The 13162-nt window shown below is 36.8% G+C and overlaps 1 protein-coding gene across 1 annotated transcript; it reads right to left on the bottom strand.

Moving 5' to 3' along the window:
* Window positions 1-3116: 3116 nt before the first annotated feature.
* On the bottom strand, window positions 3117-5093 carry LOC137046853 (aerolysin-like protein). Its single transcript, XM_067424287.1, has 2 exons — window positions 4538-5093; window positions 3117-4358 (listed from the first exon to the last, which is right to left on the bottom strand). Exon 2 carries the CDS (start codon window positions 4339-4341, stop codon window positions 3400-3402), a length of 942 nt encoding a protein of 313 aa, XP_067280388.1. The 5' UTR covers window positions 4342-4358; window positions 4538-5093; the 3' UTR covers window positions 3117-3399.
* Between the last annotated feature and the right edge of the window lie 8069 nt (window positions 5094-13162).

Raw genomic sequence — 13162 nt, 5'->3', positions numbered from 1 at the left:
ATCATGCCCAGTCTTTTCAGTCCAGCTCCAAGGATTTGTGCAAGATTCATACAGAAAAATAATAAAACCAATATATCAGCACAGGCTATAAGAACATAGCCACAGTATATATTTCTGAACTTGTCAAACATTATGCATCATTTAGACAGACTAATATTATAGTGCAACCAGGCAGTCAGCGCAGATGAAAGATATTTTATTCCTAACTATGGTAAAACAATGAGTATTCAGCAAGTTTGCCCACTAATACAGTAAGCTACAGGTAAATCTTACACACCCTTACTTCAACATGCTTTTGTCATCTTTTTAAGTTTATTTAATGTGCTGGCTAGATGTATTATAGTCATTAAAAATCAACAAGGATTTAATACATCATGGCCACGCCACGATCAAGAACATCATAGTAGCCTAGTTAATAAAACTATTACACAAATTCTTTATTCGTCTGAATTAATTATTAATTCATAGTTATCAGCTCTCACTTTGGCTATTTTGTTTCGTTTAAATGTTATAAAATACAACTTAATTGAATATCGGTACTCACAGTCTGATCGGTGTCCATAGTCCATCTTAAATTAGTGTGTTGGTGATTCTATTCGGTAGGTGGTGCTGTTGTCACAAAAAACTAGGGTCCTAGAACTGCGGTCTTAGAACTGGGGTCCTGAAACTGCAGCCTCCGGTTGTGCAGGAATACCCTTCTCCTTTCCCTGGCTGCTTTAAAGCTGCCATACAAGTGCAGAGAAAATGTGACCAAGTGTTGATGGTTATGTTTTGACATAATCATCATGAGCTGAATCACTGGTGCCATTTAGAGCCTAATCTTTGAGTTAGGTTTACTTTATTGATTACAACAGCTCTGTGATTCTACGGCATAAGATCTGGTGCTTACAATATAATCAGAGGGATTTTTTTTTAATTATTCTGTTCTTAAAAAAAATGGTTTGAGTCTCTGTCATTTAGCCACACAGACATCAATAATCAGCGTATGAATCTCAGCAATGGTGGCCATCAAAAGGCTTTTGCAGTGCATTCTGGGTGCACCAATCAAAACTCACCCATGGCTCCCAGCATGCATAAATTATAAGATGAACTGAATTAGTGATTTCTTTTTATTCTCACCATTTTATTTTTGCTGTTTTATGTGACTTTTTAGTAGCTTGTTTTGTGATGTTCAGAGTTGATCTGTGTATCTGAGATGCTGTTTGTCACCATTGTTGAGATTCATACACTGATCATTGATGTCTGTGAGTGCGTAAAGCAACAAAGTAGTTTGAATTTCTTTGTGTGCAAAATCTCACCCTATTATCTACACAGAGCTGTCGTAAACAATAATGTAAAATCAACACATGCCACATATAGCTAGAAATTTGTCTCAGAATGATATTAGTTGATCCCGTCACTAAATGTTGATTATGTTAATCAAAACATCACTAACTCCTGAACATATTTTCTCTGTGCCTTCTTTGCCAACATGTATGTTCCAAACACACAGTTAAAACAGCCAGAAAAAATAACTAATGCAAGAAAGCCAAGAGTCAAGAGCCCAACTAAAGCAAACACTGATCTCCATAATGGTGACTTAAAAATGGTGACTCTTTCCTTCAGTGATTCTGCTTGTTATCATCAGGTGTCATCACTAATGGCCAATCATCACTTAATTTATCTCTTAATTATCTCATTACCTTTAACACTTCTTCAGAGTTACTTTTAACACTCTTGAGTGTGGAGCCAAATAAACTCTGAGGAGATTTAATTTAACACTGGAGTTTTTGCTGTGTGGGCTTTGGCTGGGTGAAATCAGCAGGTCCCATGTATGTTTTGTAGTGTGAGTCCCACATAGGAAGCCCATATGAGCTGATTACATGGGCCCCATAAAGGACAGGCATGGGCCAATTTGGGCATGCATGTGCCTTGAGAAACTCATCGCGATTGGTCGATGAGACGCTACCAGGAACGCCCAATAGGTGTTCTTGTTTCACTTCTCAGCGTGTTGGAAGCGCTTTCAGGCAAAATAGAATAGGAAAAAATGTTTATATGTCTTTTGACACGAATACTTATTGATAAATGACAATTTCATGTTTAAAAGTTTCAAGGTTAATCTAAATGCAGATATAGGCCTAATTGTAATAATAAAAAAAACAACATAATTATCGATTTTGAAATATTACACCTGTCAACACAGAACAAAATATTCTGTAGCCTATTTTGCCGTCAATACCATAGATATGTGGTCAATAGGCTACTACCGACGTTGTCTTTGCTGTATCAGTAGGCAATATATTTATATTTAATCTTAAGTATAGGGCTTCCCTGTACATCTATAGCAGCAGCAGCGCCGCGGCAGACACGCTTCTGGTGTGAAAAAACAGAGAAAACGCCAGGCAGCCACCCCGCGATGCTTCACACGTCATCAAGAAATCCCATTTGGACGGGATTTCTCAACACACGCTCTGTAGCCTAGGCACAGAGTTAAATCAGATTAAATCTACGAACAGTTATATTGATTCAGGAAGAGGTTCGGATCTTGCCTCTGCTCAGATAAACCCAGCCAAATTCCAGTTTTAGAATAATAATATTGCCACTCATGTCTATTATGACCAAATAATTGATTTACACACATTTGATAGTCCCATTGACAAGGCAATATGTTTATTACACAGTTATGTTTGCACAGTCATTATATACCACCAGAAAATACACAAATAAACAGTCTATGTGGAAATGTATTTTTTCTTTTATTGAAAGCAAATTCCTTTCCAATGTGATTTGTGATAAGAAAAGGGATAAGAGCGAGCTTTGCAAAAGGCGGTTTTGAACCTTGGTCGATCGCGTTAAAACACTGATCCTTAAGCCTTACGCTTTGCTGACTGAAAATGTTCAAATAGAAGTGCTTTTTAAAAAAATGATGTTTGGCACAACCAGGCATTGTTAGGCAGAGCTAGTACGAATAGCAATTGCCAACAAGGCACACTATTTGCACTTGGTGTAAGTAGACACTTTGTAGGTTAGAGATTTAATTATTATAACTGAGTGTGAAGTAGTGGAATTAGAAAATACATTTTGAAAAATACAATGTTAAATAGAAATTTCCCATGAAATAACGGAGCAGACGACCCTTTAAAATGAATATAAAGTTTAGTCATGCAGGAAGAGGCACTTTAAGAAATCAAAGCAAAAATACAATGTGCAGAAAATCCAAAGATGGCAAAACAAACAAATGTGTGTGTTTTACACAAACAACGGCAGACAAAGAATTAAGCAAACATCGGGACGCTGTAATGAGATCTAAACAGGTGAAAGGAATCAATGAGTAACTTTGACAACAGAATGAAACCATATCATATGATATCAATATATGCAATCATATCAAGATTATACAGCATGTGTTAAATCTTGATTTCACAGATCTAATTCTTTGGTGTCTATGTTTATATCAGTGTAACTGACACCTTTGTATTGACCCTTGGTTTGAAAAGAAAACACACTGCCGTTATTGCAGATCATCCTCACTGTGCCAGTGTAAGGCAGATCGAAAGAGCATCTGCCAATGGTCATCTTTACTTTCACCTTCTTCTGTGGTGGAATTTCTATATTAGTGGAAAACTTTTCAATATTTTCACTTGTGTGCACACGACTGTAAGTGTTTTTTTTCCCAACGGTAGAACTGTATTTTGTGGAAGCTTCTACAATGTCCGGAATCCCAGCCTTCACCTCCACCGTGAAGGTTTCTGTAATGTTGCTGCTCATTGACCACGAGATTGTCTTGGTTATTTTCTTTGAAGTTTCGACGCTTTGCTGTTGTCTGATGGAGCTCTTATTTTCGTACGTGACAGATTTGATTCCTTCCAGTGTCACCTGTGGAGTCACTTTGTCAATAGTGGGATAGAGGACATCGGTAAGAACGACGGATTGGATGTCATTGAGAAACAAAAATCCCATGCAGTTAATGTCCGATCCGGATCTTCCTTCAACACCCAGACAAAACCCAGAGCCGACATTGATGGGATATTCTGTTTTTAAACCCCAGCATGTCATTTTCACAAAAAATTCTCTACATTGGCTGGTCTTGAATTTGATTCCTCCGAGACGTGTCCCGTTACCGTTGCCCCACATGGACAGTGAGGTGATCCTCTCGCCAGGCTGGAACATGTACTCTTTGTACTCTCCCTCTGGCCTTCCGTAGGTTTTATTTTGCCCATCTGAAAGCCAGACCCTGACAGCCTTCACCTGCGATGGCCCTACCCAGACCCATATCCTCTGCAAACTGGCCCCATTGCTCCTGCCAGTAAACGAAAACCAATCTCCTTCATTACCACCAATTAAATGCTGCGATGTTGACATCTTTGATGCTTTTAGATCTGAAATTTGCATTGCAGATTTTCATAATCAGCCAAAGATTGAATGACAAAAATAATGTTACATCTGATCTCTCCTAACACTGTTACTATTATAATATTGTTACTTCATTGCAGAGATCTGTGATAACCAAATGTAAAGTATTACAAGCTGAAATGTGATTCACGAGAAATACACTTACTTGGATGAGTGAAGAAACTCTTCTCAAAGACAGCTTGTCTGGTGACAGTGATACGTTCACCAAGGGTGTTAAATGGATCCTCAAAGGGGGCCGGATTTCACTGGCAAAACACACCCAGATTCACTAAAGTCCCTCGAAAGAAGGAATTTCATTTCTGAAATGGTTTTGCTTTCCTTTTTATCTGGGGCTTTCCCACATATGACTCTTCTGCTTTCTGTAAAATGATCAATCGATCACTGTTACTGGTAAATCAACGTTGGTATCATCTGCTTTTTTTTCCTGACAAGTGTGTGATTCATTTTTTAGCTATACAACCCTTTGACTTTGAGGTGGTATATCGGACTGGTCCTGAGAACTGTGCGGCTGATTTTCTCTCTAGAACACCACAGGGGGTGTCAAAGGGAAGGGGGAGGAAATGTCACAGAGCAATCCCGTGATCATGGATGGATGTGCATGCACATGACAAATACCTAACACACACATAGGCCTAGGTTGTTGCAGCATTAACACAGTCTGGTTATTGACACTGATATCTTACATACTCTGACTTGTGCAATGTTTGCAAATATTTTAATGTTTTGTGTTGCATGTGGTTAAGATATTTGGGGTACAATGTGCATTTGTTTGTAATGTGTAGTGGATGTACGATGTGTTTGGGTAAAAGTAGATGCTAACATTGTTCATTCATTGTTATTATAAATAACAACAATACACAGTTGCCTGGGGGTATTCCAGTATCCCTGTAAAACAAGGTTAATCTTTGGTAAATCATGTTTTGTATTATTGTATTTTATTATAGTGTAACTTAATCATGGATAAATGGTTATGTACTTAGGGTGATAAGAAGGGCATATGTGAGACATAAAACTTACCTTCTAGAATGGTACACTCCAGGGTGTGGCCTAGGTTATAAATGGCTGCTGGAGTTTGTACATGGAGGGCAAAGCGAAGTTGAGTCGAGAGGATCAGTTTGGGTTGAGTGGAGTTGACGCAAAGTAGAAAAAAAAAGCTTCTGCTCAAGAACATTTGTTACCCAAACAACACTACTTACAACTTGCCAACAAAGGACTTAAAGTTTTCCAAAAGTTATTTTGTTATTTTCCTTTTTTTTTATGTTTGTACATAGTTCTTTGTTTTGACTTCGCTGTGGGATATGCACTGTCTGTCATTCCTGTCACCTTGGTCTTATTATGCCTCTGATCATGAGTGTGATTGCTAACACACGGTAACGTTAGTCGTCATTAGGCTAAATAGCCAGGCAGCAAAACAGTGCACAGAGTCATGCACTCGCAGCAGCGCGTGCGTCTCTATGAACGGCAGTTGAGCAAACAGCAGTCCCGTAGAGTAATGTAACTATCGCAAAACGTTCAGTCCGTCACGCTGCACTGAACCTCCACTTCACTCGTCCCTTAAACAGGACGACGATGTACAACCCACCACAACCTTACTCAGGTCTATGGAAAACACCTGAAGCCGGCAGTTATAAAGTCACCACAAACCTCATCTGCTTCACTAGGAGCTCACATAATGAGCACTGCAGACGGTCCGCCGTTTACTTCCTCAGTCCACTCTCAACTCTTACACACCGCCCCGGAAAGACAATGACGTCACATACTGCCCTCCCCGGCAACACACACCAAACATTTATAGCCCTTGGGACTAATGGCAAACCACCATCCAGACAAGTGTTGATAGGTGGGGTGAACGCCTACTGCCACACATAGCTTTTTAAAAACGCTCTCCATAAAATCTCCAATATTACTGAATTTAGAAATGCAGTAAAAAAAACTGTATTAACTTCTCTATTGTTGTTCGGTTCGTGAACAAGTGGGGTGATTGGTCGATGTAGTTTTTGTCCCGTCCCTCCTCCACTGTGATTGGATGGCCTGCCTATTATTACCCAACGTTAAACAGTACAAACAAAACGAAAAAGACGGGGTAAATCAACTCTTGAAATATTATTATGGTAGGCCTGCCCTACATAGTGCCTCAAAATGCAATGTCATCAGTTTGCCTAAATTAGAACACAGAACGTTCAAATGTTTTATGCACCATTTACTTGTGGTGGGAGCAGATGTAAATTTCTTTCGTACCAACTAACATTTTTAAAATACGAACATTTTCGTGAATCCGAAAATTTACGTCAGTGTGGCTTTACGAGCGTTTTGCACACAAATTCGTTCTGCTCCTGTTTCATGAATGAGGCCCATAGACTGATTGGCAGTGAGGCAACAAGTCAGCTGCCTAGATTTTCGGACACAGCCAAGAACTACAAGTGACTTTAGCCACAGCTTTAGATGAAATCAACTGAAGATAAAAGAAGACATTAAATCTCTGAAGATCTCATCAGAGGATTAAAAAACTCCACAAACAGCATTACCAGCTTCACGCATTACTCACCAGACTGACTTTATTATTTGTAGTTAGAGCTTCTGTAGACATCTGACCGAAATGTTGATTTTTGTGTTGAAAATTGTTTAGGTTTATGTCACCATCATGGTGATCAGTGTTTTCTTTAGTTGGGCAGTTTGACTTTTCAATGTCAGTGTTCTTCTGGCTGTTGTGACTGAGTTTGTTATGGCAAGAAAAGCTGAGAAAACACAATCAGATGCTATTGGCTGTTCGGTGATCAGAATATAATCAGTGGCATAAGTGTATTGTAGTGGCATAATTCAAATATCTTATGACTGATTTTAATATGTGCAATATACCATTATCTTAGTTTTATTGTGATTCTAGAAAAGATCCAGCTCAGTTTTAATTAAAAAAAACCTGAATTTGTTTTAAAATAGATTGTACATTAAGCACTTTGGACTCTTGCGAGAGTTACCAAGAAGTCCTCGCTGCAGCCTGTAGCACAATGACATACTGTATCAGATCCAACACGTACTGGACGTGCATTCACATTTTGATTACGTCACATACTCATGCGCAGTAGAGTTTTGGGGACGTCATATATGCATGCGCAGTTGAGAGTTTTGGTGAACTGTGGATAGATCAATACTCAAACCGCTCGCGCAAAAAACATTATTAATAACCAATAACATGCTCACGACATCAGGACACACATTTTGCATTTTTACCTTGAACGTATAAGGTAGTTTAAGTTGTGTACAGATCTTGTTGTATTGTACCTTGAGGATTAAAATTACAGAAAATTACTTGACTCATTTTTGCTTCCATGGAACAGCAAATATGACAGGATTTATTACAATTTTAACTGTGTTGCATGTAGCCTATGGAAAGAGAAACTAGGATAACTTTAGCATCACGATGACTTACTCATCAATAATTACTTAGTACTATTTATCAGTACTACTACTGATAATTACGAAGGTTAGAACATCATCTATATACAATATTGACCCTACATGGCACATATGCATTAACTAGATTGGTATTACATTGCCATAACAAACCACCATTCAGTATGTGTTGGATCTGATCCAGCTATATCTTCATGCTACAGGCTGCAGCAATGAGTTTCTTTGAGTTACTTACACACATATCAAGAATCAGCGTATGAATCTCAACAATGGTAACATGCTGCAATGCATTCTAGGAGCCATTGATGAGTTTAGCATGATGCACACAGTATGCATTGTAGCATGAAGCATGTCACCATTGTTGAGATTTATATGCTGATTTTTGATATCTGTGTGTGAGTAATCTTAAAAGTCATGGTTGATGTGTATTTACAATTCGATACTGCAAAATAATGTAATTTAAAAAAATGCATGTTTCAGCCCATTTCACCATTAACAGCTTTTCTAATCTGTGGCAATATCAAGCAGGATTCATTCAACATCTAAAACTGAAGTAAAAGCTTAGTCCAGCCATATGCCTGCAAGCAGTAAGTAGAGATTTTATCCACTTCTTGGCTGTCAAACCTAGCCTAGAAATCTAGACGCACCCTAGCGGCAGCAAATTTAATTTGCCCGCAAGTGTCGTCTAGGAACTCTCAATACCCTTCTGAGCTGTGTTCCTCAAAATCTGGACGGCTCAATCCTATCATGTATAGAGTCGGCGGTCGGGGACATAATGACGAGTGCCGAGTTGCGTTTGCGTGCTTCTAGTAAACACAGAAACTGGCGAACGGTGGCGGTCTTTCGAATCAGCTTTGACCGCGACTCCGGAAGACTTGGAGTTAAGCTTTTCTCTGAGAAAAGAACAAAGAGCGGCACTGAAGTCATTCTAAAAAAGGGAAGATGTGTTCAGAGTTTTGCCGACCGGATACGGCGAATGTTTAATCAGTCAGTGAGCTCTGCTTCACCTTCGTTGCTCTGGTTGGTTGTAGCGCTATCCTATCGCGTGCAGAGGGAGTTTGAAAGACAACCGTTTATCCCGCCCCTCGGATTGAGCCCTGTCTATGGTGAGTTTCCAGACCAAACATCTTGATGTGGGTCTGGCTTGTCAGGCTATGTCAAACCCATTTCTGATTAAATGGAAAGTTTCTTAGTAAGACAACATTACGATAATATCCTCTGTGTTGTTTAGATCTATAACACAAGATGCTAGTATTGGAAACTCCAAGTAGCACACATAACAGTTTGTCAAATGACAAAGGTTAGTATTATTTCTTGCTAGTGCTGTCATAAAATACAACAGTAGTTATGTATTTCAATCCCTTTTGACAGACTAAAATCTAAATTAGCCTATATTTCATCATCAACACATAAGTCAGAAACTAACTACTTATTACTACTGTTTAGTTTCTTACAGATCGCTCACTCGATCCTTGTAGCTAACGTCACATTCTTCTAGCCTGGCTCTGCCCTCCTACGTACTTCCGCTCAATTTTCATTTTCCTTCAGTACTACTTCTGGGACTGCTGTGTAGTCTTAGGTTTTCTCTGAACAAATTTGTACCGGTCCAATCAGCGAACAGAGGCAAGTACACCTGGCTGCAGCCTGCAGATCGAGGCGGGGTTGCATGTGGGGGCGGGGCTGCACGTGTCGCCCCGCCCACAACTCGTCTCATTGGTTAGTGCCAAAGTATGACGTCGATTGAGGCGGGGTTGCACCTGGAGCGGGACTGCACGACTCGTCCCGCCCGCAACTCTTCTCATTGGTTAGTGGCGTTCAAGTCTGCCGACTACGTTACAGGAAATGCGGTTAATAACAATGTCCTGAGGCAGTATATGTTCAAGACAGCATGTTTTTAGGAGACATTGATATTCTGAAACAGTTGTAGGCCTACTAATAAACATATTAGAGATATTATAACAGGTGAAACAGCTACTCATAAAAGTTTATTGTGGAACAGTGTATTTAGAAATATAAACTGGAATAAAGCTTGGTGTATTTTTTAAGCATACTGCTTAAATAATAAAGTAAAAGAAGTTACATTAAAATTTTTACATGGTATATATCCAGCTAAAAGTGTGATAGAGAGGATTAATTTAGATATTGATTATTCATGTGATTTTTGTTCAATAGAAAAATTGTATATTATTCATCTATTTTGTTATTGTATATACACAAAGATTTTTTTGGGTGGACGTGGAAAATTTCATTAGAAGGAAAACAAATGTTATATTTAAATTAAATAATTTTGATATTTGTATATTATTCCAATGAATGCAATAATAATAATAATAATAATAATAATAATAATAATAATAATAATAATAATAATAATAATAATAATAATAATAATTTCACCTTTATTGTACAACTTTTTATTATTTTGGGAACACAAAAAGAAATGGTCAAGATCCAAGCCACATTTTATTCATTTTCTTCAGGAGACTAAGGACTATTGCACCAGTTTGAATAATATTGTGAATAAAAAAGAAAGAAAGACTTGTAATATTCTTAACGAATATACATTTTTTTTAAATTAATTTATCAAGGTTTGTACACTCTGGCATTTTTTTGTTTCATTGTTCTTTTTTATTTTATTTTGTTGTATATATGTATTAATATGTTTTCTTTGTTGTATATTAATGTTTTTTCTCGAAATAAAAAAACACAAAAAAAAACATATGTTAATAACAATGTTTATAATTTCTTATACTTATGAAGTACTATCATGTATAAAACAAAACTGCATCCGTTAATTACTTATACCTGGTGATAATATATAGTATCAAACACAACACATTGTAAATTGGTTAATTTTTGGAAAACGTTTTATGTATGTAGACTACTTTCCTAACAAGGTTAGGTTACTGCTTTTGACTTTTCACATCGCAATGTTACAATGCAATAGTTTTAAATTATTTTTGTTAATGTATATTGTTTATAACAATATACATTAACTTAATTACTTATTTGTAAGTTATTTCTATTGTTATTTCCATCTTATTTGGTTAATATAATTATATTTTATCTATATCTTTTATGGTACACGCATCATTAACATTTACATAAAAGTTTCATATTCTCAGCAAGTCTTAGGATGTTATTAAAATTAAGAGATTATGGATTTACTTAATGAAAAGGGTGAAAAAAAAAATACCAGCATGGTTTGTATAACAACATGCCAAGACAAATAGTTCATTGCACACACACACACACACACACACACACACACACACACACACACACACACACACACACACACACACACACACACACACACACACACACACACACACACACACACACACACACACACACACACACACACACACACAGCTTCTCTATAATTAAATTCAAGAAGCTTTTGGCATGACAAAAAAATACATTTTGTATTGCCAAGGCATTGAAACGTGTGTAATGTATTGCGTCTGAACTCAGTGTGTTTGTCTACTGTCCACCACAGTAACCTCAGCTGTGTGTGTGTGTGTGTGTGTGTGTGTGTGTGTGTGTGTGTGTGTGTGTGTGTGTGTGTGTGTGTGTGTGTGTGTGTGTGCCTGCACTGTAAAAAATGATCGTGATTTTAACGGTCAAAGGTTGTAAAAATGCTACAGTTAAAAACTGTTATTTGGTTAACACAAAGTTTCCTTACTATATACGGTGAATAACTGCAATAGATCTAACCTTATGCCCGTGAAATTTACAGAAAAACAATGTAAAATCCCAACAGAAAATTATAGAAAACCCAAAAGCATATATTTTTTTGTTTGAATCACAGTGAACTTTTGTAAACTATTAAACAGAATATTTTGTTATATTTACAACATGTGATTAATAAAATTTATTTGATAAAACTACAAATATTGGTATTAAAAACCTGTAAGTTTTTTGAGAAAATACTGTAAAAACTATTTTGTTAATTTGACATGCAAATATTGTGACAAATAAATTTTTGTCAGTTGTTCTTAAAAATGTAAGTCACTTTACACGTTTATGCACTTAAAAAATGTCTAAACATGTATTTGAATTGCATATAAATGTTCCATGCATTTGGATTATGTAAGTTTAACAAACAAATTAATCAACTTACTAAGAATCACTATCTAAGAATCAGTAAGAGAAATCTTATTTGTAAATCATTTATAAATGAAACAGGTAAGATTTATTTAATTATATTAATAAACTAAATGTGACGGATAAATCCCAGTTACACGTAAATTAAACAGTTAAGATTTATGTAATAGTACACAGAAAAATCGCAGACGTTAAATGAACACTTCCTAGTGTTCATGTGTGTGCTCACTAATCAGTTAAAGTACCATTGAAGCAGTGTTGAAGTTAATGAGATAATTAAGAGATGATTGAGCATTAATGATGAACACCTGATGATAATGAGCAGAATCAGTGAAGGAAAGAGAAACACAAGAACTACAACTGACTTCAGCCACAGCTTTAGATGAAATCAACTGAAGATAAAAGAAGACATTAACTCTCTGAAGATCTCAGCAGAGGATTAAACAACTCCACAAACAACATTATCAGCTTCACACATTACTAACCAGACTGACTTTATTTCTGTGGATGTTGATGTTTTATTGAATATAATAGATTTTTTTTTAAATCACCATGATGGTGAGCAGTGTTTGCTTTAGTTGGGCTCTTGACCCCTGACTCTCCATCATTAGTTTTCTGGCTGCTTTAACTGTGTTTATAAAGCACTTTAGTTACAGCATGGAAAGCCAAGCAGAAACATGGTCAGATGATTTCTCTCTTGGTTCATGATTATGTAATCATCATGTAGTGATCACTGGTCTTGTTCAGAGTCTACGACTCTGTTTATGTGTTATTAATTTTGTTTTATCATAATAGTGGCCAGTTGGTTCTATAGCATGAGCGCTGTTGTGACAATCTAATATGCAGAATGTAAAAAAAAAAAAAAAATAGTGCACAAAAGGTTTAATCTATGGCAATTATTAGACACAAACAGATATCAAGAATCAGTGTATGAATCTCAACAATGGTGACAATCAATGAAAAGCTTCATGCTGCAGTGAATGCTGGGTACCACCAATCAAAACTCTCCAATGGGTCCCAGCATGCATTGCAGCATGAATAAATTATGCATCTGAATTGTGATTTTTTTTTCTCACCATTGTAGAGATGCACACACTGATTCTTGATGTCTGTGTTTGTCTAAATAATGCCGTAGATTAAACCTTTTTTTTTGGTCCTACAAATTGTTTGATTGTCACAACAATGCTTGAGTTTACAAAATAAACCACATGGCTTTTTTACACATACTACACAATTAACACATTACCTC

The sequence above is a fragment of the Pseudorasbora parva genome, chromosome 2 (genome assembly GCF_024679245.1).
Source record: "Pseudorasbora parva isolate DD20220531a chromosome 2, ASM2467924v1, whole genome shotgun sequence".
Lineage (NCBI taxonomy): Eukaryota > Metazoa > Chordata > Actinopteri > Cypriniformes > Gobionidae > Pseudorasbora > Pseudorasbora parva.
This window is presented reverse-complemented; position numbering and strand designations above follow the sequence as displayed.

Coding starts and splice junctions, on each gene's coding strand:
- LOC137046853 (XM_067424287.1), bottom strand. CDS start 4,341: ATGTCAACATCGCAGCATTTAATTGGTGGTAATGAAGGAGATTGGTTT.